Source organism: Pleurodeles waltl, chromosome 2_2, assembly GCF_031143425.1.
Source record: "Pleurodeles waltl isolate 20211129_DDA chromosome 2_2, aPleWal1.hap1.20221129, whole genome shotgun sequence".
Lineage (NCBI taxonomy): Eukaryota > Metazoa > Chordata > Amphibia > Caudata > Salamandridae > Pleurodeles > Pleurodeles waltl.
The window spans coordinates 870,012,496-870,038,073 of NC_090439.1; the positions used below are offsets into that span (position 1 = coordinate 870,012,496).

The 25,578-nt window shown below is 43.3% G+C and overlaps 2 protein-coding genes across 3 annotated transcripts in view; both read left to right on the forward strand.

Moving 5' to 3' along the window:
- POP1 (POP1 homolog, ribonuclease P/MRP subunit) overlaps positions 1-21,381 on the forward strand; it is a 287,819-nt gene extending 266,438 nt beyond the window's left edge. For both annotated transcript variants that reach the window (XM_069220529.1, XM_069220530.1), the window contains exons 15-16: positions 8,719-9,009; positions 19,744-21,381. In XM_069220529.1, the coding sequence (XP_069076630.1) occupies positions 8,719-9,009; positions 19,744-20,446 (994 nt within the window). In that variant the 3' untranslated portion in view covers positions 20,447-21,381. The remainder of the gene's footprint in view (positions 1-8,718; positions 9,010-19,743) is intronic.
- LOC138282703 (uncharacterized) lies at positions 4,165-7,790 on the forward strand. Its single transcript, XM_069220531.1, has 2 exons — positions 4,165-5,653; positions 6,066-7,790. The coding sequence occupies exons 1-2, from the start codon at positions 5,279-5,281 to the stop codon at positions 7,680-7,682; spliced, it is 1,992 nt and encodes a 663-aa protein (XP_069076632.1). The 5' UTR covers positions 4,165-5,278; the 3' UTR covers positions 7,683-7,790.
- Positions 21,382-25,578: the final 4,197 nt, after the last annotated feature.

Sequence of the window (25,578 nt, forward strand, 5' to 3'; positions counted from 1 at the left end):
GGCCGTGCAACAGGGGAAAAGATGGTTGTCCTCCGCAGATGCCAAGTCCATGTTGGGGCAAAAGAAAAAAGTTCCAATGCTCGTTTTAAATTAATACAGAATGATTTTACACACCAGATTTATCTGAATCCAAAAATCCTCCCTATGATAAATGTAAGCAGACCAGACAGATGCCCTTGCTGTGGTGCCCCGGCGGGTGATTTTTTGCACCTAACGTGGCATCATTGTCCACTGATCAAAGTTTTCTGGGGTGATATAATCCAAGCCCCATCTCGTGTTGCAGGCTGGAATATACCAACACCAAGACAGGCTTTACTTACCACAGGGTTACCTTCACCAAAAAAAAATACTTGCTCGTAGATTTATACTGCTAAGGACCCTACTAGCAAAGCGACAGATTGCAGTCAGATGGTGGAGTGCGCGGTCCCACCCAAAATGCGCAATGGCTCAGGGATATGGTGGAATGGGCGATGGCTGAAGAGATACAAATGAAGCAGGTTAGAACAGATGAGAAAGAGGTGGACGACTTGGCAGTGTGGCCACCAGTGCTCCGAAAACTGCGTGACCCTCCTGACGAGCTGAGAGGACTTGAGGGAGAAGGGGAGCAGGTGCTGAATGCTCCTCCCTCTCAAGGTCAAACACATTTGATGGAACAAACCAAACCCTAATGCGGTGTGAGGTACATTTAGAGGAGTCCAGGTGGCTATAGGTCGGCTCAGCATTCTGGGACTCACTTCGTGGTAGCTCCGCCAGTTTGCCTCGTTTACTATCAGAATGTTCATGTTCCCAAAATGATTCTTTCTACAATTATGAAAACCGTACGAGTAATTTATACACTGTAGATTGCACCTGTGCGAGAAGAATATCTCGGGAAAAGGGAGAGGAGGGGCAGTGGAGATGCTACCCCCTTCCTTTGTTTCTTCTAGTTGGAAGGGGTTATTTACTTAACTTGTACTTTTGATGCATCGCAAAGTGCTGGCTGTTTCATCGTTTTTATATGCAAATCTAAATAAAAATGATATTTAAAAAGTAGGTAAACAACAGTCATTATCGGTAGGACATATGGTTGAGTGCACCTTTGCACCTTGTTTACGGTTGGTGTGAGAATAGGTAGTTCAGAGGGAAACCCTGTTAGTTGTGCAATGTTTGCTCAGAAGAGAAGTGTCTCCCGTAACTTTCTGGAGGAGAGAATAGTAGGTCGGCTTCTCAGAAAGGTGTAGAGGAGAGTTCCATAGTTACGTGGCCAACCCGCAGAAAGTGTTTTTAAGGCTTGTAATGTTCCAAATTTAAAATTGTCTAGCAAAAATGAGTTGTTGCTCCTCTATCCTCTTTAGTCGCTACGAAGCTTTATACAGGTAGCCAGAAAAGGCGGTTTTCTGGTCATCTGATGGACATCTTTATACGCTGGGCAGCATACTTTAACATTGATCATCTACTGGAAGCCTGTGTAAATCTTTTCTGATTGGGGGAATGAGGTCGCTGTTTCTCCTGGCCTTGGCAAGTCTCTTTCAGTGAAGTAAAGCTTTTAGTGGAGCCACGGAAGGCAGTGCCTTGAACATGCGCTGCTGTATTCAGCTGGATACAGGACCGAAAAATTTTCATTTTTTCGGGGAGTGGCGGTATGAGTTAGTGCATTTGGTTAGCCTGTTTATAGGACGGTACACCTACCAATTAGGAGCGCTTCTTTACTGAACGATGACACCATCATGCAGTGTGGAACATTTGGATAGGTGAAGCTCAACAGGAAGTATTTTATTTGAAGAAGCACCTCAGGAGCGACAGCGACCCATCCGCGCGGGGTACTGTTTAACGAGTGACGTAGCATGCAGGCTCCATCCACAAGCAAGCAGATGCTAGGGTGACCACCCGCCATTAATTTTCATGGACAGTCCGTCATTTAGGCTTTCTGTCCGTTGTTCGTGAAAACTTCTTTTCGGGACGGCATTATGCCGTAATTGCAGTGATTTGGAGTGACAGCCAATGATGTGGCTTGTTTCACCCTTCAGTGGTTGCCCAGGACGTTGTGTGGACAGATAATGAAGCAACCTAGGATTGGCCTGAAAGCCATCAGCCACTCCTAGTGCTCGCTGCTGCACTGCCGGACTTTTCGCCAATGAGAACAGTTTTAGACCATCCAGCCTTTCATTTCATAAGGACGTGCAGAATACGTTTGTGGTCTTTTCTACTTTGTTTGTGGTGTCCTGCATCTTTGAAAGAGCGACGCCGTGTGCCAGGAGACCCTCTTAGTACCAGAAGAACTGGACCACCAAGTCAGCTGCGAGCTCCATTGTCCCCAGAAATCAACTTCTTGAAGGGTGAGTTGCATCAAAGTGCTTTAAATGTTGCTTCTAATATATTAACGTTTGACTACAGTGTTATCTCGCTCTCCTCTGGTGTACCTGTTCCTTCGCTCTCTTTCGGAGTCCTTCTGTCTGAGAGCCTGCAAAAGCCTCTGCAACCCACTTTGCTCTAAGAAGTGCCCAGCATAAGCTTTTGTATCCAGTGACCTAGTGCTGGTGCTTCCGCTGTTATTTTAACAGCACGATAACCCCCTGTGCTTTTGCGACTGTGCCAACCGATGCTGGGAGTGCTTCGGAACGGTATCCTTTCCATTTTAGGCCGGTATGAATAACCAGTCATTGATTAATCGCTGTCATGTTGGGATACTTTTAGCATAAAAAGGCTCGTCAGCCATGGCACTTTCGGGCGACAGCTGGAGACCAGAATGCGTAGGACAAGGATCGAGCAAACCGGCGATCCTGAAGAATTTTAGAAATCACTCAAATCTGCCAAGTAACCCCATGCCATGTGCGGCAGCTTCAGCCAGTTCTCGTTTTTCACTCAAAGGCGTTGTTAACCATAGAAACTTAGGGTTCATGTATTATAGTTATAAAACTCATTTAAATACGTCAGTTCTCGACTGGCCTGTGTCATCAGAAAACCTCTGTGTCTGTCCTAGCTGTTTATCCGTTAGATGTTTTCATGCGGGGTATTGCAGATTCTTCTTTTTTTCCTTGTAAGTACAAAAGAGAATGCACAAGCAGGTGTGTGCGGTATTATGTGTTCCTTTGCTATTACATTTGCTCCCCTACTTCTAGGGGTGCTCATCCCCACCCATACTGTACCTGCATAGCCATGTGCTGAATGTTCCCATACTACCTTGCCCCATCACCCACTTCCTTTCCAGTCGCTGGGCCCGGAAGTGATGCTCCCGAGCCCAACTACCTACTCATGGTTAAAGAGGGTCATTTCTGCTGACGTGATTTAAACTGGGACAGTTTTTTAGACTACTGTTTGCATTAATGCAGGGGAAACATCATTAGAGTTTATGCAGTGTTGCTGTATTCCACAATACAGGCAAACATATATATTTTTTTAAAGACAAAACACGAAGAAGGCCCTGAATCTACTTTTCCTGAACTGCATGATAACAAGCTCTCCCTCATGTCCACTGTGAGTTCGTGTTGCTCTTTTCATGGATGCCTGTGCCACCAGTTTATTTTTTGCCTGGTGATTCCCGATGGCCATTTAGCCCATAGCATTGCCAGACTATTCTCATATGGTTGGTGGGATAACCAGGCTGAAGTCAAGAGGTTTGCTCTGTCTAGTATGCTGTCTCATGGTTCACTGCGTGTCCAGGCTGCTGTCTCATGGCCTTCTGTGCGTTCAAGCTGCTGAATAATGATTCATGGTTTGATTTAGGCTGGTAAACAATGGTTCTGTGTCTATCCAGCCTTCTTTAAGATAGTTCATGGTGTGACTTGGTTTCTGCCCGAAAGCTTACTTATTCATAGTGTGCTTTCTGATGGTGAAATGTGATCAGGCTACTGTATGGCCAGCTGCTGTCATTATGACCATTTTCTATGGGTAGGCTGCTGCTTGATGTTCCATCTAGTGTATTAGTGCAGCCTTTAGGCAACTTGGTGTACAATCATATGGTTAATACAAAAATAGATACTGACGTGAAGTCTCTACTTTGGGGGCATATTTATACTCTGTTTGCGCTGAATTTGTGTCATTTGTTTAATGCAAATTCAGCGCAAACTTACCCCCATATTATATTTTGGTGCTAGACCCGTCTAGTCCCAAATATAGGAGTTAGCGTCATTTTTTTGGATGCATGAAACCTCCCTGGGTCAATGAGATGCAAGGTGGGCATTCCTGTCCAAAAAATGACTCTAAGTCCCTAGCGCCTCATTTCTTCTCCTGTGCAAAAATGGTGCACGAGGGGGGAGGCGGGCCTAAATAATGGCGCTAAGCCTGCTTAGTGTGTCAATGGGAATCTGCAGTTTACAGCTCACAGAAATGAAACAACCCTATCAGTGCACTATTTCCCATCTACGGGTAAAATCAGGAGGGCTGACCTTTGGCTAACAAGGGGATTGTATACTAATGTCAACTCCTATCTAACTCTTTTGGCCCACAAAAATACCATAACACTGTGCAGTATGCAGCCATTTATAGCTCAACCAAACTGGGTAATAACTCCCTTTGCACGCTTAATGCTGCTATCCTCACATAAGACCTATCTGCTATGGGTCTTTTCCATCTCAGAGTCCTGGTCCAGCCCTTATACCAGCTGAACAGACATGGAATACATGGAGCGATTTGAAACACAAAGCTAAATAAACTCTGATCATATACAACACCACAGAAAGGCCACGCACATTTCTCACACATCTTCACATTGCAAGTCACTATGGGCCAGATGTACCAAAGGATTTTACCCATTCTGTGTCTGTGGGGAAAAGCTTTCGTACATATGGCCCTATGTCTCCTAACATAATCTACACACCTCAGTGGTCAACACAAACAACATGAAAACACTTTTCACATAGGATCAAAAACAGACGGCATACTGTTAGCCGCCATCCCTTCTCCTCCTGCAGGCAGCCGAGGCCTGTGCCACCCCCTCACCACCACCACAATGAGATACATAGACTAACTTGGACTATGTCCCTCTGCTTTGGTGCTGTAACTAGAAGTGTTTGGAGCTGCCTGAGTCAGCATGATTGGGAAAGAATCAGTCAGGTGTCAAGAATTCTGCGTGTGACAAACTCTTCCAAGCACTTCCAGGCCTTTAAGACTTATAGGCCTGCATACAATTCCTTCTCTTCTACTCTGGGCAGAATGTATGAGTGTTGGGGAATGGGGGAGCAGTCAGGTGAGCGAGAGGAAAATATGCGCCTGATACATTTTATTTATTAATTGAAGACAGTATGCATATACATCTTAAGTCTGTTGGGTATTTTACAGAGCACGTAAAAAAAAAAACATAATGTCTGATTACGAGTCAGACGAAGGTGCTGCAGAGGCAACGTTCACATCGGATTTCGAGGCATATTCAGATGCAACATCTCCCTTGCAGGCAGACTCCTTGCCTGAGCCACCCAAGAAAAAGGCAAAAAAGCACTTTGTGAAGTACAGACCGGAATGGGAACTTACATACCCCAACATCCCGAAGTCTTCAGAAGATGCGTACAAGGCAACATGCAGCATCTGTAATAAAGACTTTACCATTGCCCACGGAGCAGAGAAGGATATTAAAACACATGAAGCAGGATCACAACATAAGAAAAATGCCTCAAGCAGGACAAAGAGGGCAACAATTTTAGCATACCTGCAACCAAGCTTCCAGACGGAAGTAGCCAAAGTAAATCATTGCTTGCGTCATCATAATGTAACATAAATTGCATGTAATTCATATAAACTTTTCTTAGTTTGTCACACTCTTTTTAAGATGACCCAGACACTCACCCAACCCCCCTCCTCCCACACACACACACACACACACACACACACACCCACCCCCCTTTTGATTATGCCAAGCACCTTGCAATTTTCTATTACTCTGTTAAAATGTGCAGAAGTGCTTACCAAGCCTGGTTGCCTTCAACTTGTTGTTCATATCAAGAGCACATTATAATTGTTTTGGGGTTGGTAGCCGACATTTTATTTTAAATTTGCAGCTCTATGCACCATCATGTTAACTTTTTTCTTTGCCAGTGGACACTATATTGACGTGCTGCTTATACCTTTTGTATTTTCATTTTTTTTCATTTTAGGTAACAGCTGCAGAGGCAACCCAGGTGTACCATGCTGTCAAACATCACATCTCCTACCGTTCCCTGGATTGTGGCTTCAAGCTGTTCAAAGTAATTTATCCTGACTCCTCTATTGCAATGAAAGCATCCTTTGACCGCACAAAGGCATCAAGTATCACAAAAAATTTGCTTGCACCTCTATCGTTGCAGCAAGCATTTGAAGACTTACAGGATGGATATTTCTCCGTTTGCGGCGATGCCTCCAACAAAGGAAACATTAAACTATATCCACTTTTGTTGCAGCACTTCAATTTCACTTCCGGTGTGACTTACACTCTGCTGGATTTCTATGATGATGCTGCTGAGACTACTACTGCAATTGCAGAGCAGATCACAACTAAATTGAAAGAGCATGAATTGAAATTGGAGCATGTCGCTGCATACTGTGGAGACAGCGAAAGTGTCAACTATGACCGACATCACTCTGTATTTCAGCTTTTGAGGCAAACAAATGAAGACATTCTGCCTGCAAACTGTCCCGCTCACATACTACACAACTGTGCTAAGCAAGCCATTAATGGACTTTCCATGGATGTAGAATCCTTTATTCTAAAAGTCTACAACCATTTCTCTTCTTCAGCAAAGCGAACAGCAGAGTTGAGAGAATTTTTTTCTTTCGTGGATCTAGAGTGGCAGCCTTTGTTTCGGCATGTTCCAACACGGTGGCTCACTTTGTTTCCAGCCATCGATCGACTGTTGAAGTGCTGGGCAGCACTGAAGTCTTATTTCATTTCTCTAGGGCAAGAAGAAACACCTAGAGCAATATGGGATTTTCTGGGACTTGAGAGTGGGGAGGCCACCATGTCACATGGCGAAGCTTATCTTTTCTTTGTTCATGACATTTTGATCATATTCAATACATCTGTCCTGCAGCTTGAGAAGGATGAGCTGAGCGCCCCAGAAGTACCAGGCATCTTCAGGATATTGCGGAGCAACTTAAAGGACAGAGTAGAAAATCGGTTCTTTGGTTTCCATGTGCATAATTATTTAATGTCCCATGATTCAGAGCTGAGCACAAGCATGCAGAGAGATTTTTTAAATTTTGTGGAGTGCTCCTTAAAGTATTTAGAAAAATGCTTTGATTTTTCAGGCAGTCATTACTTGTCAGCACTAGAACCGTGCTGCTTAAGAGAAGTACTCACCTTTCAGCAGCTCTGCAGAGCTGCTGATGCAATTAACATGATACGTCATCTGGAACTACAATACTTATTCAATGAATACAGTATAATTGCTCCTGCTTTGCGGGCTGTGGCAGGCTCCAACTTACCATGTGCACAGAAATGGCTTAATGTTTTCTCAAAGTTGCCATGTGAGGTCCCCAACATCAAAAAACTTATGTCATTTATACTTAGCTTGCCGGCCAGCAATGCACCAACTGAAAGGATTTTTTCTCAATTGAAGTTCACCTGGACTGACACACGAAATAGTTGTGATGTTGAGCTTGCCAAGGCGGAATTGCAGATCCAGATGAACATGAAACATTCATGTGCAGATTTTTATCAGTTTTCTCTGAGGAACAAAAAACTTCAGATGTCCGTTTGTTCCGATAAAAAGTACAGTTTCAAAAACAAGCACTAAAACTAATATTGCTATTGTCCATCATAACTGTCGCTTATATCAATGGTCAAATTTAGCTTGGTGTGCTTTACTGCTTTTTAACCTATTATAAACGTATTTTGACTTGTACTTGTGTTGGTTGTCTCTTTACTTACTTATATATTATTACACAACCTCCTCTGGTGTGTCTGTAAAACTTACCATTTGTCCTGAATTTCTGTCCTGAATTTTTACCCTTTGCCCTGAATTTTTACACTCACTGTCCTGAAATTACACTCATGCCAGGTGGTCACCCTAGCAGATGCACAACCCCTACAGACACCGTTAACCAGGGTAGAGAGATTGCAGTGGGCAGTTCAATACTAAAATATATAGGCAACCACATACACCAAACCAAGCCAGAGAAGCAGTGTGACTATGTATCTGTCAACACCAAAAAGAGAGGGAATTGCAGAAGGCCCGGTAATCCAAGTGGCAATATGTTGAATGTAGAGATTCTGTGAGATGAGTAAAATGATGCAAAATAACAGTTTGAGCAGCAAACAAACTGATGACGTGAGCAGGAGCCAACAGCCGTTTAGAGGTAGGGATAAGCTTAAACTCTGTGTGTAAACGTGGTCGTATGGCTAGCAAGAAAGAGCAAAAACAGAACAATTCTTGTAGAATCTCTCAAATATTTGGAATGACAGTTGAGAGCATGTAAATCTAAGTTGATTACTTATAAATATAGTTGTCAAACAACAGTAATATTTATCCATTCACATGCACCAAACCCTGTCTTGCAAAATTTGTGGACAGATTTGGGTAGAATGCCTCCACAGGCAAAAATAAGCATGCTGGACAGTGTGTTTTTTTCAGTATACTTGTTTGACTCGGAAAAGGGGTGTCGTCATTTGGTTTTTTAATACAAGTTGACTTGGAAAATGTTGAAACGAGTGTGTGGGTAAAACAGCAGGTTGTTAGGAGTTGGTGACAAGTGTTTGTCCACAAGAACTGTAGTCATAATTTAGTGTTATCTTATTTTATTTTATTTGCTACACCATTTTTGTTTTCATAGACGACCACCTGCCAAAAGGACAAATTATGTTAAGCATGGTTCTGTTGCACCATTTCTTTGTCCATGGAAAAAATTAACAAAGGACTGGGAAGCCCGCCACAAAGTTGAGACAGAAGCTAATGTCGCAAAAATCCAGGGAAGCAAATCCTTCGAAGATGAAATGCCCTGCTCCACTAGTCGAACCCTTCTACCAGAAGACAGTGCTTGTGTTGAGATGGAAATAATTCAAGATAGTGCATCCTCACAAGCTGAAGGCGCAGATCAACAAAGTAGCTCTTTCTGTGTAGTCCGGTACGTATAAGTTGATACAAAACCTCTTGCAAGTATGACGTATTTTCCTATTCATATTTTTGTAATCAGACGTACACTTTTGCTGTAGGAGTGTGTACATCGGTTTTTCTAATTGCATGTCATTTTCTACTCAATTTCTTAAGTTGGTAGGTATCTTTAAACCATATTAAATTTGTAGACCCTCTTTTTCTTATGCTTGAAACCCGTACGTACATAGATGGTTTATGAGAAGAAGTAGGCAGCTGGGTAACTTAGTTTTAGAGAAACAAGAACTTGGTTTGTGATTCGAAAATATTTAATGTTTTCAGTCGAGTACTTTACGTTAGTCTGGTAACTTTACATTCCTTTGAAAAATTATCTTACAATTATACAAGAGAAGTTTCAGAAAATACAACTTTAATTCTGTATCTGTGCCAAATATACTGAGCCTGAATATCCCTTGCCAACTGGAAAATGGAGAAACAAATCTCATCATTCCATCACTCTTACTCCGTCAAGTACTTGATAGTTTTCTCCTTTACTGCTCTCTCCCTCTCCCCACCACGAATTCAGAATCTTTGGCCTACTTCTTCACCTAGGGTGCAGAATAGACAAGCCAGCTCTTCAGTTCTAGCTCTTTTAACTGTATTCTTTTGCAGCACATAATTTATTTTACTACCGATTACCAAACAATTCTTTTTTGTTATCATTTCTAGTTTTGTCCTTTTTGATATGTTAGGGAAGCAGGCTTTAGGTCCAGTTAATATTTATCTTTAGTGCCCAATCAGTGCAAAAAACCTTTGAAAATCTTTTCTGCACAATTTCTCATAAGGCCTTCTTTTATCTGAGGAAAAGTAAGGGAGACACCATTTTGGTAGATTGCATTTACAAGATGCGTCTGTACTTATCAGACTTTACTGAACATCTCCTTTGCAGTATTTTGACGCTCCAAATTAACATTGTGTGCAGGCAGGCTTCGGGCCTGATGACCTTTTACATGCAAATATTTCCTTTTGTATGTATCTGGAGGGGCAGTACTTTGAAGGGGGTTCTTTCACTGTAGACGGTAGTTTTATCCTCTACCCCCATACCTCTCTTGAGATGTTAGTAAAAAAAAAACGTCTGTGACTCTCTCAAGAGTGAAATGTTGCATGGTGCACCCAAATGACAATTTGTAATGTCTTCTCAAAACGTGCCTGGAGGGTAACTTGTAGAGGCAAAAGGTTCACGGTCTGCTGTGTCCTCAGGAAAAGCTTTTGCATATTAACTGACCACATATTTCTCACATTTGGAATGTTCCCCAGGTGCCAGACTGGATCTGGACATTTTTGCACAGCACTGCTCCTGTGTGCTGTTAGGTGGCATTGAGCTGGTCCACAATGGCATTGTTCAACCTGCGTAAGTGATGTGGCAGAGCTGCATGCAAACAACAGTGTCAGTTTCCAGCTTGACTCATTTCGCATCCTTGTATGCGGAGCACAAAACAATTGGAGGTACCAGAGTGGAAATCTCTTATTTGGGACCTTTTTTGACTGAAGAGCCAATTGGCGCCACCTAATGGCGTGCATGGGTACTGTTCCAGAAGAATCTACAGATCCAAACTGATGCCTGGGGGAAATCGATCTACAAGTGGATATTGTGTCTGCTAGATAAGGTGTTACCGAAAGTAAGTAACTTGTCCTTCAGGGACTCGGTGGTAATTTGAAAGCCCAATTTCGTTTGATATAATATCACATACAAACGTACTGCACAAAGAAAAGACAGTTTATACTTAAGTATTTATTTCAACAGGCTCATCCTGTTGCTGAACACATGTAATATAACCCCACAGACTATTATTAAAACAGCACTAATGCATGTTGCCAGCAATGAAAGCAATACAAATGTTTCTACCTTAGTGGAAATATCATCTAGCCGCCTAACACCCTAAAACATACTTCTATAAACTGTACTATGAGAATATACAATAGCGTACCTTGCAGCTAGAGTTTCTTAGGGAGAATCCACGCACAACAAGAATCTGTAATTATCAGTAGCCGGGAGAGATTGTTCTTTAGAAAGTGAAACATACATCAGCCCCTCTCCTCTCTGACTTGGCTTAGTATTAGTTTTCAGCGCAAAATTTGCTGTTGCAACAGTATGTCAGTCTCTGTCAAGATCTTACGACAGTATCTTGTGCAGTAATGTGGAGCGAAGGACTTCTCCTGCCAAGTGGTCACTTGATGGGCCTTTTATACTGTGGCTCACCAGATATAGGGAATTTCTGACATCAAACAAGGTGAAAAAACACCAGCTCAGACTAAATTGTTTATAAAAAATATTATCTGGCCTTGAAGTAGAGATAACAAGGCACTTGACCCAGACTGATGCCTCCGCAGGTGTCTTATCGATGTCATTTTCTGACTGAGTTGATACTTTAACTTGTTTTTGGAAAGATAAGGACAGACGTACAACGGCTTACATGTGAATGACTGGACACAAATAGAGAAAATGGAGTCTCGGCTTGCATAAGATGGAGTCTCGCTCTGTGGAATTTCCTTCAAGCAAACTTTTCTTTCTGACTCTCTTCCTTTTCTCCTTAAGATTGGTCAGAAGACCTCACACATGCCAAATGATGCTAGTGGGTCTTTGCCGGCCATGGTTCTTTTGATTTTCTGGTAGTTTTTGGCATGAATGCCCCTGTTCCTAACCCAGAGTGGGGACGGAGAATGTTCTTTACCAGTATCTGTACTCTATCATTCTGTGGACCCCACCCCCCATTTCTGAGCAGTTGCTATCTAACCACATGAGGCTTTCCGTATAGAACCTTGACATCCTTAAATTCACCAGGAAATGCTCCCTAAGGTCTGTATAAGGGCAGAAGGCAAAGTTGTGTCCTTGGGTTCTTTGGATAACATGTTAATTTCCTAACAAGCTGGGTCTAGGGTTTAGGTGGGAACCCTGCACAATGTATTTAACTTCTATTGGAGTTTATTTGGACTCAAAGAATATATTCCTTTGTAGAACTGTGAAATGCCATTTTGTAGGCTCCTTCACGTTTCCAAATGCTCTAAAGTCTTATACAGTTTAGGACCTCTTTATTTACCTCTTCCAGCTAAAACGACATAAAAGTAAAAAATGTCCTGCATTTTTTAAAATAAAAAATGTAGTTCTACATAAAGAAGTAGGTTGAACAATTGCAGGTAATTTGATTGAGCTATTTGCTTTAACAGATGTGTGTTCTGTACATGAAAGACTTAATATTTGAGACACATCTATGCTACTGACGGGAGCACATTGGTATCCTGCATTTTGGAATGCTAGAGTAAGACAGGGTTTCCGCTTCCCAAGGTTACACATTCTCATGGTGTTCTCCCGGAAGGAGCCTCCGTAATTTCTCAGTCCTATTGAATACTAGTTGTCCGGTAACCCTCCAGATATCGCCTCACAAATGTTGTACTACTACAAGATTGTTAGTTACAGATTAAACACTGAGTTTCCTAAAGTCTGCCTGCAAAATATATTAGGGTAAATTAGCATAAGACTGGAAGTCCTTTTTCCAGCCTTCTGCACTTTCAGAATTCTTGCGCTTTAAAAATTGTAATTGATCTGTATGAATTAGTACTAGAGTTAGAAATAGTTGTGCAATTCACAGGGGATGTTACTCTGTGTGCCAATAATGAATAGCCTACTTTCCTACTGTAGAAGAGACCCACCCTGTGTTGTCTCTGTCCCACAGTACGGATGTAGAAGAAGTGACTGAAGTGTGGAGAGCAGGTAGTTGTCGATGAGGTGAAGCCGAGGCCACTCATACACAGGTGGCTTTCTTATTTCGCATTGTTGAACCACTCAGCTTTTGGCATGGTTTCCCCTGTCTTTTTTACTTTTGACCTCCTGTTTTGATCCTGTGCTGAATTTCGTTTTTGCTGGCTTTAGAACTCTGGGCAGTTTACCACTGCTGACGAGTGCTAAAGTGCTCTCTGTCTAAAATGGTAAAGATGATTGGTTTCCATGATTCACATATTTGATTTACTAGTAAGTCCCTAGTATAGTGCACCAGGTGTGTCCAGGGCCTGTAAATCAAATGCTACTAGTGAGCCCGCAGCACTGATTGTACTATCCACATGAGTAGACCTGTAACCATGTGTCAGACCTGCCACTGCAGTGTCTGTGTGTGCAGTTTGAACTGCCAGTTTGACCTGGCAAATGCACCGACTTGCCAGGTCCAAACCTTCTGTTTTACTACAGCTAAGACATGTGCTGATGTGTTTTACTCGTCCTGATAGTGAAATACTGCTAAACTGGTGTTTCACTGTTGCAAGGCATATCTTTCGCATAGGTTAACATGGAACTTGCCTTGAAATATCTTTTTAGTGTAATTTCACATTGGAAGCAGATAGAGAAATTGAGTTTGGGGTCTCTGAACTCAGTTTAAAAATACGTCTTTTGGTGAAGTTGGTTTTTAGATTACAAGTTTGAAAATGCCACTTTTAGAAAGTGGGCATTTTCTTGCTTAACCATTTTGTGCCTCTGCCTGGCTGCTGAAACCACATCTGGGTCAGGGTGACAGTTTGGCTGTTTGTGAATTCATTCTAGCAATCCCCCAAAGGGAGCTGAGGTGTGTCCTGCATATCCTAATGGGTCTTCTGGGCTAGAGTGTTGGGAGGAGCTGACACCTGCACCTGAATGGGGCTGTGCGTGTCCTCACACCAAGTAGTCTCCAACCCCCTAGAGTGTGTTTGGGGCCAGGACAGGGAAAGGCAGGGTCTTGTGCACTACAACGACTTTCCTTTGAGGTTTGCCTACTTCAAAGGCATAAATGAGTATAGGTATTGGACTGCTGACCCCACAACTTCTGGACTCGGGACATACTGCCAAGAAGAGCTGGATGCTGTAGGAGGAACTGCCACTCTGCTTTGCTGTGCTGCCATGCTGCTTCTGTCCTTGGAGTGAAAGGACTGGACTTTGCTTTCTACATCCTGCTTTTCAAGGTTCTCCAAGGGCTTGAACTGAGCTTGCTTCCTGTTGTGAAGTCTCAGGGACATAAAAGACTTAATTTGCTGGTACCTGGGATCTTCTGCTGAGAGTCCTGACTTGCCAAGTGGTGCCAAATCCAGTCCCTGGGCCCTTGGAAGTGGAAGCTGGTGACCTGAATTAAAATCCACACACCGAGGCTGTTGTGGCAGAATAATCGACGCATCGTCTGCTTCAGTGCAGATCCGTCATTGCAGTGCATCTGGATTTTCCACGTCATCTCGGGTGCCATTTTCTTTGCCAACGCTGCACCACAGTAAGTAATCGACGCATCGCCAGCCTGAAAAGAATCCATACATTGCCCATCCAGAGGGGAAAGAATCAAAACATCACTTGCTTTTCCAACGTGTTACCGCCTTTGTGGCCCGCATCATCTTTATTTTTAACAGATACAACCACTGATTTTTCAGGATTAAGACTCTTTGAAACCATTAAAGACTGATATCTTTATTTGTGTATTTTGGATTTTTATTGGTTTGTTTTTGTTTTACTCCGATAAATACTGGCTATTTTTCTAAACTGGTGTTGAGTACCGTATTTATCGGCGTATAACACGCACCTCATTTTAAGAAGGAAATTTCAGGGAAAAAAACTTAAATTTTAAATAAAGAACTTTGAAGCAAAATAAGGGTAGCTCAGAACTTTTTTTGATTAATAATATTAACACTTATAAGGTAAATAACGTAAAATGACAGTAAAAGCAACTGTTTTAACAAAGAAACTTGGATATTACCATATATGTTTTTTACAAAAGTTTACTCAGAAATCGCTATCTGTGAAACCAAGAAACTCTTCATCGTCACTGCTATCTTCAATATCTTCGAACTGAACACTGCTGCTTTCACTGCTACTGTCTTCATAAATCAGCTCGTCTTCTTCACCATCCAAAGCATTGCTTATGCCACATTTCTTAAAATATTTGATAATAATATCTTCTTTAACTGAGTCCCACGAAGTCTTTATCCACTGACACACTTTTGAAATGCCAGGTCTTTTCATTCTCCCAGAACTTGTACTTTCATGTTGGCTTTCATCACACATGTATTTATTCCATTCTTCACGCATGAAGTTTTAAAGGGCTTGTTAATGGAAACATCCAATGGATGCAATTGTGATGTAAGTCCTCCTGGAATGACTGCTACTTCTGTTTTGCACATTTGAAATTCTTTCTTTGTTGGTTCTGTAAGATGAGATCAGAATGAGTCCAGTACTAACAAGGATGGTTTCTTTAACAAAGCACCGGGGCGCTTCTCCCACCCATTTCTGATCCAAAGCCTCATGCCTTCTTCGTCCATCCAACCTTTGGGATGAACATGCACCTGTATGCCACTTGGAATCTTCTCCTTAGGAAAAGTTTTCCTTTTAAAAATGACCAATGGTGCCAGCTTGTTTCCATCTGCAGTGACAGCAAGGACCACAGTAAAACGATTTTTTTCATGCCCTGAAGTTTTAATTGTTACTGTCTTGGTACCTTTTGCTTCAACAGTTTTATTTGAAGGAACATCAAAAGTGAGTGGTACTTCGTCCATGTTGCCGATTTGACCAATTTCAAAATTTTGTCTCTTCCTTTGTTTGATAATAAAGTTATGAAAATGTATTATCTTCTCTTCATAATCTTCTGGCATACGCTGGGCAATCCTGGTTCTTGTTCGCATCCGAAGCTCATGCCTCTTCATAAATCTTTGGCACCATGATGCTGTCCCTTTGAAATCTTGTATTTGCAACTCTTTGCTGATTTTCACTGCTTGAATGATGATCATTTTTGTTGATAATGCAATGCCCGCTTTTCTATGATTAAGTACAAATTCCTTCACCCGTTCTTCTAATTTTGGCCATTTAGCAATACCGCTGCGAAAATTACATTTTGTTTTTGATAATGTCTTGAGTTTTTCTTCCATTTTTCGCCACTCTCGTATTGTGCATTCTGTTGGTGACTCCCCAAAATGCCTTTCTGCAGCCCTATTTCCATGTTGTTTGGCATATTCCACAACCTTTAACTTGAAACCAGCTGTATATGCTGCACGCTTTTGCTTTGATTCCATTAGGGATACAGTAGTAGGGAAATACCGTAAGTAATGAATGCACGTATGATAGTGCAGAGTTCAGCGTCGGAATGTCAGGATGAGTCACACTGCAGTGGTATAGTTTTTACCTAAGTTTAAATTAAAAAAGAGTAAGGTAGTATCAGGGGTGTGTAAATTTACCGGTACTCTTGTTATATCTGTGTGTTGTAGGATGGCTATGTGTAGTGTGTATTGTAGGATGGCTTTGTTAGCATGTGTTTGTATGGTATGGTAAAATTAAGGATGGGCTCGGACGTATTCAGATTGATGGGATGGGAGCTAAGAGACACACACTAGCTGACAGCCCCCCCAAAGGCAGCAGTGTGCACTGATTTTAAAGTGAAACGGATTATCAAAAGAAGTCTGCCAGGGGGGAGCAAAGAAACACTGCCTGGTAGGGAGACAGACACTAGCCATCAGCAGTGTTTCTTTGCTCCCCCCCCCCCGGCAGACTTCTTTTAATACTCTGGTGCCCTTTAAAATCAATGCACACTGCAGGGAGGGGGGTCAGCTAGTGTATGTAGTACCGTAGTTTCTTGCTCCCCCTTGCTCTGTCAGGCAGTGTGCAATATCGTACTTGTCACAGTCTTGAAATTCCTTACCGTAAATGCCATTCACTAAATGCCTGTACCTCACGGCCGTGAGATTTACTGGTGTGACGTATCCCCTGTAGCAGGAAGGAGGAAGGCTGCACCGGAGGTCTGTAATTCAAGACATACCGGTAGTCGCTGTTTAAAAAACCCTAGATGTGTTTTTTTTAAGGCCTGGTGCATTACCGTATTTCCTGAAGTGCCCGCTTGTGAGACAGTTGAGTACGGTAATAGAGTACCACACTTTGTGTGAGGCTTTCTTAACAGAATTACGGTAGATGTTTCCAGGGCTCTGTAGAGCGGCTGGAGCAGTCAGCACACTGCCGACAGTTTTTAAAACGTACGGTAAGTGGGTTCTGCAGAATGAAAAGGGGGAGCTTATACCCGGTAGTTCCACAACTGTGGGTATACAAACCTGTTTGCTGCTGAGGGCAGTGTTGGGAGGGAGGTGGGAGAGGGCGGTTAATACACAAATCTATTACCGTAATTGTTGGACACTGGCGTTTTGAAAAGAGTCTGCTGTAATGCCATTCAAGAAGAATTCCACAGAGGAAGGCTGCTGGGGACTGCAATGTGCGCCGATGACATATTCGCGCTGCTATGCGGTATGTACTATGGGTCCTTAACCATTATATCGGCGTATAACACGCACACATCATTTGCCCCCGATTTTCAGGGAGAAAAAGTGCGTGTTATACGCCGATAAATACGGTACTTTTGTGGTGTTTTCAGTGTGTGTGTGTGTGTGTGTGTGTGTGTGTACACACAAATACTTTATACATTACCTCTGAGATATGCCCAGCTGCTTGTGCCAAGCTACCAAGTGAGTGGGCAGGAGTTAACTTAGGTGTGTGAGCTCCATACCCTGACTAGAGTGAGGATCCCTACTTGGACAGGGTGTGAATTGACTGCCAACTATAGACCCCATTTCTAACACTTTTCTTTGCAAAGGATTTTCTGCTATCAGGAATACCAGTGCGAACCTCAAAATAATAATGTGCACTTGCTGCCTCAGTGCCTATAGAAGGGTGCATGTATTGCCCTGGAATTTTATTAGGAAAGTAGTTGCTTTCCATATGTGCTGTAAGCCAGCCCCATTCTTCTGGACCAAGTAATGTGGTCCGTGTCCCAGGTAATGGTTCTAGTCAGATCATTATCCCCATCCCTTTTGCAGCCACTTCTCCAATTGACTGTATCTGCTTTGACCACTTCTTGGACCAATGATTCATCCCCTTCTTCTTTTCATTCCCGTCCAGCTGTATTTTCCTGTTCTTACATCTGCTAAATCTCTTCAGATTAGTTTTTGGCAGTAAAAGTAACTATGGCAGTTCAGATCATTTATTGCACAGGCACACCTCCGTTTTTCTTCCTCTCATAGTTGCCCTTGTTGTACTGGATAATTGTTTTGACATGGTCTGCGATGAGAAAACGAAGTATTTCTGATGTTTATGAATACTTAGGACCCCTTATTCCATGTTGTTTTGATCTTCATTCTTTTTTCCCCCTAAATGCATGATTTTACTCTTGTGTTATTTAATCCACGTTACTAAACTCCCAGACCAGCTTTCCAGTTTTCCAAAACTACAGCTCATTTTTTCTCACTCTTTGAATGTGAAGTCTATGAAAATATTTGTGTAGGGTAGAAGTAGGCATGCTTTCCCTAGCTTGTATACGTTGTGCTTTTTGAACCTGATGGGTCATTTATTTTCTTCAGAATTGGCTCATGTTTCATGAGCCACATGCTGCCAAGCACTCGACTAGAACCCTACCCAGATGATTTCACTCTATCTTGGTTTATGTGATGCTGCATTCTTGGTGCAACATACATTATCCGCAGGTGCCCGAATAGCCTCTATGGTCTATTCCTTACTAGTTACGTAGGTGCTAGCCAAATACTAATATGTATGTAAAGCAATTAGGTAGTTTGAATGTGGCACTATCAAGCATGGCCCTGGTTTTTAAGCATTTTCAACTCCATTCAGCTTTAATAGGTAGGGGTTACAAACTATACATCCATTCACTGCAGCCTTTACCAGTTGCATGATTCTTCATTTTTCACCTACTCAGTATAATTTGGATCCTTCCTGTCTTTATTTTTAAGGCCCTGGGCATATTAATCATGAAGTGCTTCACAGGCTTTTGCATGAATGACAATAAAGCCCTTTTCACCATGGTGGCAACTTTTGCATTTGTCAAGTGTTCATCTGTAAGGTCCCACCTGTTCGATGTCATTTAACACAGCTCACACCTACATAAAATAATATAGGTGCATGCTGACAACACAGTGCTTGACGATTAGTTCCTAGGCCAGCTACAGGTACACTTTTGTTGCAGCTTCCTCCCACTACACACATGTATAGACCTGTCCCACTCTGGTCACTGGCCCTCTTTCCTTGATATTTCACAGTGGAGAAAGCACTCACCCTCCTTAACATATCACTCACACCCTCTCGGTCCGTGGATGATTAACCCCACTCACTATCAACTCACTATCAACCTCAGGTCTCCTGTGTTAGAAAAACCCACTACTCTCATACGGTCTTACCTAGATTGACTGTTATTTTAGTGGCCCTATGGTCTTAGAAAATTAGTTTTGCTTACTAATTGAGATGCCTAAAATATTGTTTGAGATGACCATACCCATGAACTGAATACAATACTGGGGTCTGTGGAAATCTATTGGGGGCCTTGGGAATTGACAACTGACTTTATTAGCCTTTCGCCCACTTACAGTGTATTTTCTTTGTGCCCCAACTCTGCACTTTCCTGAACCCCTAGGTATTTAATATTGCCTTTAGAGTCTTTTAATGAAAGTGCTGCCAGAGTTGCTCAGTCACACTTAGGGGTGGAATGTGAATTTAGTATTGATAACTACAGATCACAACTCATGCTGAAAATCCCAAGTGGACATGTAGTTAAAAGCATCATATCTTGTACATTAATGAACACCTCTACACCTGTGCCTCAGTGAATTCTTCATCAAGCAAGCCAGATAAACTCTCTCACAACTTTATCTAGTTTACTGAAATTTGTGTGTCAGATGTGTCACTGAACTTTCATTTTTGGTTATTTTATTTTATTTGAAATAGGTGCAGAAGATTAATAAAGCAGTTGTCGTATTGGTGTCGCTTCCCTTCCACGCAGAAAGGTCAAAAGGTTCATCATTCCATCAAGCAAGAGATGACACCTGGAGATACATCGCCTCTCATTAGCCGGTACCCGCGATCACTCGTCTGGGTCAGACTCTCTCTTCTGAAGAAGGGAACCCCAGAAATGCATTCTATGATTTGCATCCCGCTGCAGGAAGATCTGGTGCAGCTCAGCAGAGATAAGGTGTACAGTGGCCCTCAAGAACCCAAACACAGAGACATATTTAGGCACCAGGTCATGAAATTCAAGAAAATGAAAAGGAAGCTAAAGATCAGCAAACGCAAAGAAACTGGTGGTGCTGGTAGCCTGGAAGCGACATCTGGTAATGTGGAGGCCAATTCTGGCTCTGCAGAGGACAACTCAAAGGTAGAGAATATCAATGAGTATGAACATCTAACTCTTGGCCTGTGGCCTGACTCTCTTCCTGATGTTTCTTCCCACTGCTCTCGAGTTGTGTTTGGATTTGTCACCCGTGGTGATTTCTCATTGGCTGTGGGTTGTGGTGAAGCAGTTGGATTTGTCAGTCTGACAGGCTTGCTGCACATGCTAGCCAGACAACCTGCTAACAGGAAAGGACTTGTTTTAGTAAGAAATCCAGGATCATTGCAGTACAGGTTTGCACAAATAGTTATTGATATTTAATAGCAAGCCTCAAATTGGATGCCTTCACTTTGATTATTACCATTAGGTCTCGCTTGACCCAGGCCTGCAGGTGCTATAATGATATTTGTCGTTTTTTTCTTTGGCTTTACAATACCAAACTCCACCGACAATGAATTTGAAACTTAAAACGATGATGTATTACTAGCAAAGGCGTTTTACTTCTCAAAGGGACCCTCATTCAATGATGTCCAACAGTGTAACAAGTGTACTGTTTGCTATATGCAAAAGAAACTCGGATGTGCATGTTGTGCATGTACTGTTACTTTTGCCATGGGAATAAATGTGTCACCTGTTGAGAAGTTGGGGCATCGTTTTAGGCAGATTTGGTGCTAATGTTAATTTAGTTGAGAAGCTTACTGTGACATTCACATCCAGCTCTAGGCAGGTTACAACTTGTGTGTTTAAAAGACTGGCATATCTATTGTGAAGTTCATGATTGATGTCAAGACACATCTATGCCATTTAAACTCGAAGAGCGCCTACTCTGCCTTTGGCCATACCTAGCCTAATACTGAGTTCCACAGTAAAGAGCCTACTTGTTAGTCACCCTAATTGCCTCAGATGTTAGCCAAATTCCATTACATTTGGTCACAAGCATGAACCATAACTCTAAAGTAATCTTCAGCTGCACAATGCAAAAGCAAATAGTGATTGAGGGCATGAAAGCCCCAAGGATCTGCATAATGAATTGTGTGCTTAACATTTATTACATTGCAATGACATGCCTTTTGTAAATAATCATTCATAATATATACTTATATATCTCTCTGGAGTTGCTAACTAATGTGTTCTTTAGTAAGGAGCTATGCTCCATCTCAAATTGATTTGCCAATAACTGACAGCTATCAGTTCTGCATTGTATTGCATAATAAACTTGCCAGGGTGATTAAAGATGATAGTTGATGGATCAGTTATTGGTGTGTGCATTATGGGATTTATGGTCTGCAGCCCGAATTACAAAGTAATTGAGTACTGTACAAAAAAAAGGGTAGCCACGTACACAATAGGTGGCCTTAATGAGTAGAAGGGAAATGGGATTCCGGAGGGTGAATTTAGCTTTCACAAGCTGCAACAGCAGTTCCTACATGGTTCAGTTACTCAAAGTATTTATCTCACTTTTATATATTTATATACAAACACGGATTTAGTCAGCTCTTTGCATCCATTGGTCTGTTTGTGTCATTCACCTTGTGCTTCAACCAATTACACCATACCTCTTGGGCAGTGACTCGGCCCACTTCAGGTGCCCATCACTGCGAATGACAGTATTTTACTGGTGCAGAAAGAGGAATCCACATCACGATAGGCCTGGTAGGCCAGTCTCCACTTCTGCTTTCAGTTCATTCATATGATTTAGTTGTTTTCGCATTGGGTCATTTTCTTTATATTTTTTTGGGAAACATATGAGCACCACGTTTAGAAGAAGCCATATTTAGGTCTCACCAACCACAGAGTGCAAGGTTTGCAATTGTGAAAAGAGGTTTTGTCAGGTTAGCTTGAACTTAGAGCCCTTCCTTTGCTTACACTTGGTTGGCATTTTTGTGACCTTGATTTGCTTGTTTTTATTTTCGTTAGTTTAAGTGGGTTTTCCATCCTCTGCTCAAGTTTGTCATAGCTTCTTAACTTGTGTCCTTCCACTACTTACTTTTCGGCTACTATTTATGTGTTTTTGGTTAAGCACTCAATTAGAGTGCATTTGTTTAAAAGCTGTCTTCCTCATGTACTTCTTACCCCTCCCCACGCCGTACTCCATGGTGCTTCCTCTTGCCTTTGTGCTTATCCTTTATGAGTGTTGCGCTCAGCCTCGTGTGCTTCTCCCCCACATTGCTTTCATAATTATGTGCTTCTTGTAGGAAAGTATCCTCTTTCTTGGCATGGTTACCCCGAATTTCTGCCTGTTGTCAGTGTGTTTGACTGTGTTCACTGGGAGTTTGCTAATCAGGACCCAAGTGATTATGCTCTCTCCCTGTAAATTTGGTTGCTTGAACACACACCCCACATTTGGCATACTGGTACCCCCTTGTATGTCCCTAGTATAAGGTACCCAGGGCATTTGGGACCAGAGGATCCCCATGTGCTGCAGCATGTATTATGCCACCTATAGGGAGCCCATGTAAAATGTGACTGCAGGCCTCCCATTGCAACCTGCAGGAAAAGGTGCATGCACCATTTCACTATAGGTCATTGCACCAGGTCACTGTAAGTCACCCCTATGGAAGGCCCTCCTAGCCCAGAAGGCAGGGTGCAAGTACCTGTGTGTGAGAGCTCCCCTGCACTCGCAAAGGTGCCCCCATGAACTCCAGTTCCATTTTCCTGGACTTTGTGAGTGCAGGGATGTCATTTTATGCATGTACTGGACATAGGTCAGCTCCATTGTCCAGCTACATAATGGTAACTCCGAACCTGTGCATGTTTGATTTCCAGTATGTCGGAATTATACTCTAATACCGTTGCCAGTAGTGCAAGTATGATTCCATGCACTCTGGGGACTCCGTAGAGGACCCCAGCATTGCACCTACCAGACTTCTGGGGTTTTCCAGGCAGTCCAACCTGTTGCCACCTCTCAGACAGGTTTCTGCCCACTGCTGCTTGATCAGCTCAAGCCCAGGAAGGGGGGTAACACCCTCTCCCTTTGCAAATAGGTGTTACATGGCTTGAGACGGGTAGCCTCCCCAAGCCACTGCCATGCTTTGAAGGGCACTTTTGGTGCCCTCCATGCATAAACCAGTCTACACTGGTTCAGGGACCCCAAGTCCTTGCCCTGGGGCGAAACTGGATAATGGAAAGGGGGGTGAATACTCCCCTGTCTATCACCATCCCAGGGGTAGTGCCTAGAGCTGCTCCTGAGGGTCCCTTAATTTTGCCACCTTGAATCCAAGGTGGGCCGAGGCCTCTGGGAGCATCTGAGTGACCAGATCAAGCAGATGATGTCAGAGCCCCCTCCTGATAGGTGGTCACCTGGCTAGGTGACCATTTCCCCTTGCATGCTATTTAGGGTCTTCCTCTGTGGTGGGTCCTCCGATTCCAGCAGGGCTCCTCTGCAACCTCTACTTCGACTTTTAACCACTGGAACTGCGACTGGACCCTCCAGGAACCGACAATCTGCATCCATGACGAAGACTCTGCTTGCAACATTGTTTCCACAACGCCTTCTTCCTTTTGCAACATTTCGCCAGCTGTGCATCCTCTGAGGGTGGCAAATCTTCAGCCTGCACGAGAAGGAAGAAGGAATCTCCCTTGGAGTGAAGGAACCACTCCTCTGCATCCGTAGGCACCAACAGCAACGACGACCAGCTGCGTGGATCTCTTCTCATCCTGAGCTGCGTGGATCCTGCATCACAGGTGGTGGTCTAGAGTAGTCCTCTTGGTCCTCTCTGTCAGCTGTCCAACTTTAGTGGAGTTAAACCCTTGCCTTCCCAGGCAGGACAGTACCCTTGTGAACTGCGTCTCTTGCAGCTGCCAAGGCTTGTTGGCATCTCCTCCAAGGGATCTTCAGGCTCCGTGTAGCCCCAGCACTCGCATGCCTGCTTCTCCTGCGGCATGGGACCCTTCTCCCGTTGTGCTGCGTGGGACCCTTCTCCAGTTGTGCTGCGTGGGCTCCTCTACAACTCCTGGTTTCTCTTCCAGTAGGTCTCCTGTGGGGGATGCCTTTTCTTTGGACTCTCTGCCTTGCTGAGGGTCCCCCCAAGGCTCACCCCTTAAATTGAGTCCTCCTGGACCTTGCTGGTCCTCAGCAGCTCAACATTTGCGTCATCACAACTTCTGCCTTTGCCAAGGCTTGTTGGTGGCTTTTCCACACCACTAATCAACTGCAATCTTCCATTCGGTGTGGGACGTCGACTGCATCCTCCAGGAACTCTCCTCCGGCTCCACAGCTGCATTGCCCGTCTTCGCCCTATCGTCGACCAACTCTTGCAACCACAGATGGGTGGGTAGTAGCTCCTGCCATCACCGGCACTCCTGCGACTTCTGGACTTGGTCCCTTTCTTCCACAGGTCTTCCTCTTCATGAATCCACCACTGGTTTCTTGCAGTCTTGTCTGGGTGTTGCATTATCTTCTTTTTAGTCCTTTTTGGTGGTTTGGGGAAAAAACAGTAACTTAGTCCTTTACTCCTGGTTACTGGTGGCACTGTGGTATCACCTTTGGGGTTTCCTAGTTCCTCCAGCTCCCCCTACACATTCCACTCACCTAGATGGTGGACCTGCATTCGCATTGCATTTTTTTAGTATATGGTGTGGGCTCCCCCTAGTGTCACTATTGCCTATTGCTTTTTATGTCTATTTCTGATTACTATTGTAGATATCTAGTGTGTTACTTACATCCTATTGAAGGGTTGCCTCTCTGGTACCTTTTGACAATTGTGTCACTAATATAAAGTACATTTATTTGTGTAACACTGAGTGTTTTCTTTCATGTATCTAAGTGCTGTGTGACTACAGTGGTATTGCATGAGCTTTGTATGTCTCCTATATAGGTCTTGGCTGCTCATCCACCCCCTACCTCTAGAGAGCCTGGCTTCTAGACAGTGTCTTCACTACACTAATAGTGGATACCTGGACCTGGTATAAGGTGTAAGTACCATAGGTACCCACACACACCAGACCAGCTTCCGACACTTCTCCCTTGAGTGCTGCTTTTCCCCCACCTGCCTGCTCTCCTCCCTTGTAGGGCTTCTCGCCCGCTTTCCTTTGCTGCCCACTTCCCCCTTGCTGCTCCTTCCCCCATCGCTGCCCCCTCTTTACCTCCGTTTCCCCTTGCTGCTCCCATCTTCCCTCACATAGAACCTTGCTGCACCTTCTCTCCCTTCGTAGTTCTCAAAAACGAGACCTATTGGCTTTGCCAGTGCATATTGCTTATATTATTACTTTTACTCCCTGTTGCATATGTTTGCCCCAAAAAATTGCAGACTTGTCGAAGTCAGATTCTTAGGCTTTGCCAATGTAAGTTGGGATTGAATTCACAGATGTTGCTCAACTAGCAAAGGAAGTCGGGGCAAAGATGGACCACAGTTTTGGCACCTGCTGGCCTACTTCGCAGGCTGTTATCCATGGGATGGATTGCTGGCTGGAAAATCCAACAGAGACATTTAGCCACAGATTCCTTACTTTAG

Excerpts from the sequence above, each read along its gene's own strand:
- LOC138282703 (XM_069220531.1), top strand. The coding sequence starts at position 5,279 with ATGTCTGATTACGAGTCAGACGAAGGTGCTGCAGAGGCAACGTTCACA. Across the intron at positions 5,654-6,065 it reads TCCAGACGGAAGTAGCCAAA|GTAACAGCTGCAGAGGCAAC; the intron begins GTAAATCATTGC and ends TTTTCATTTTAG.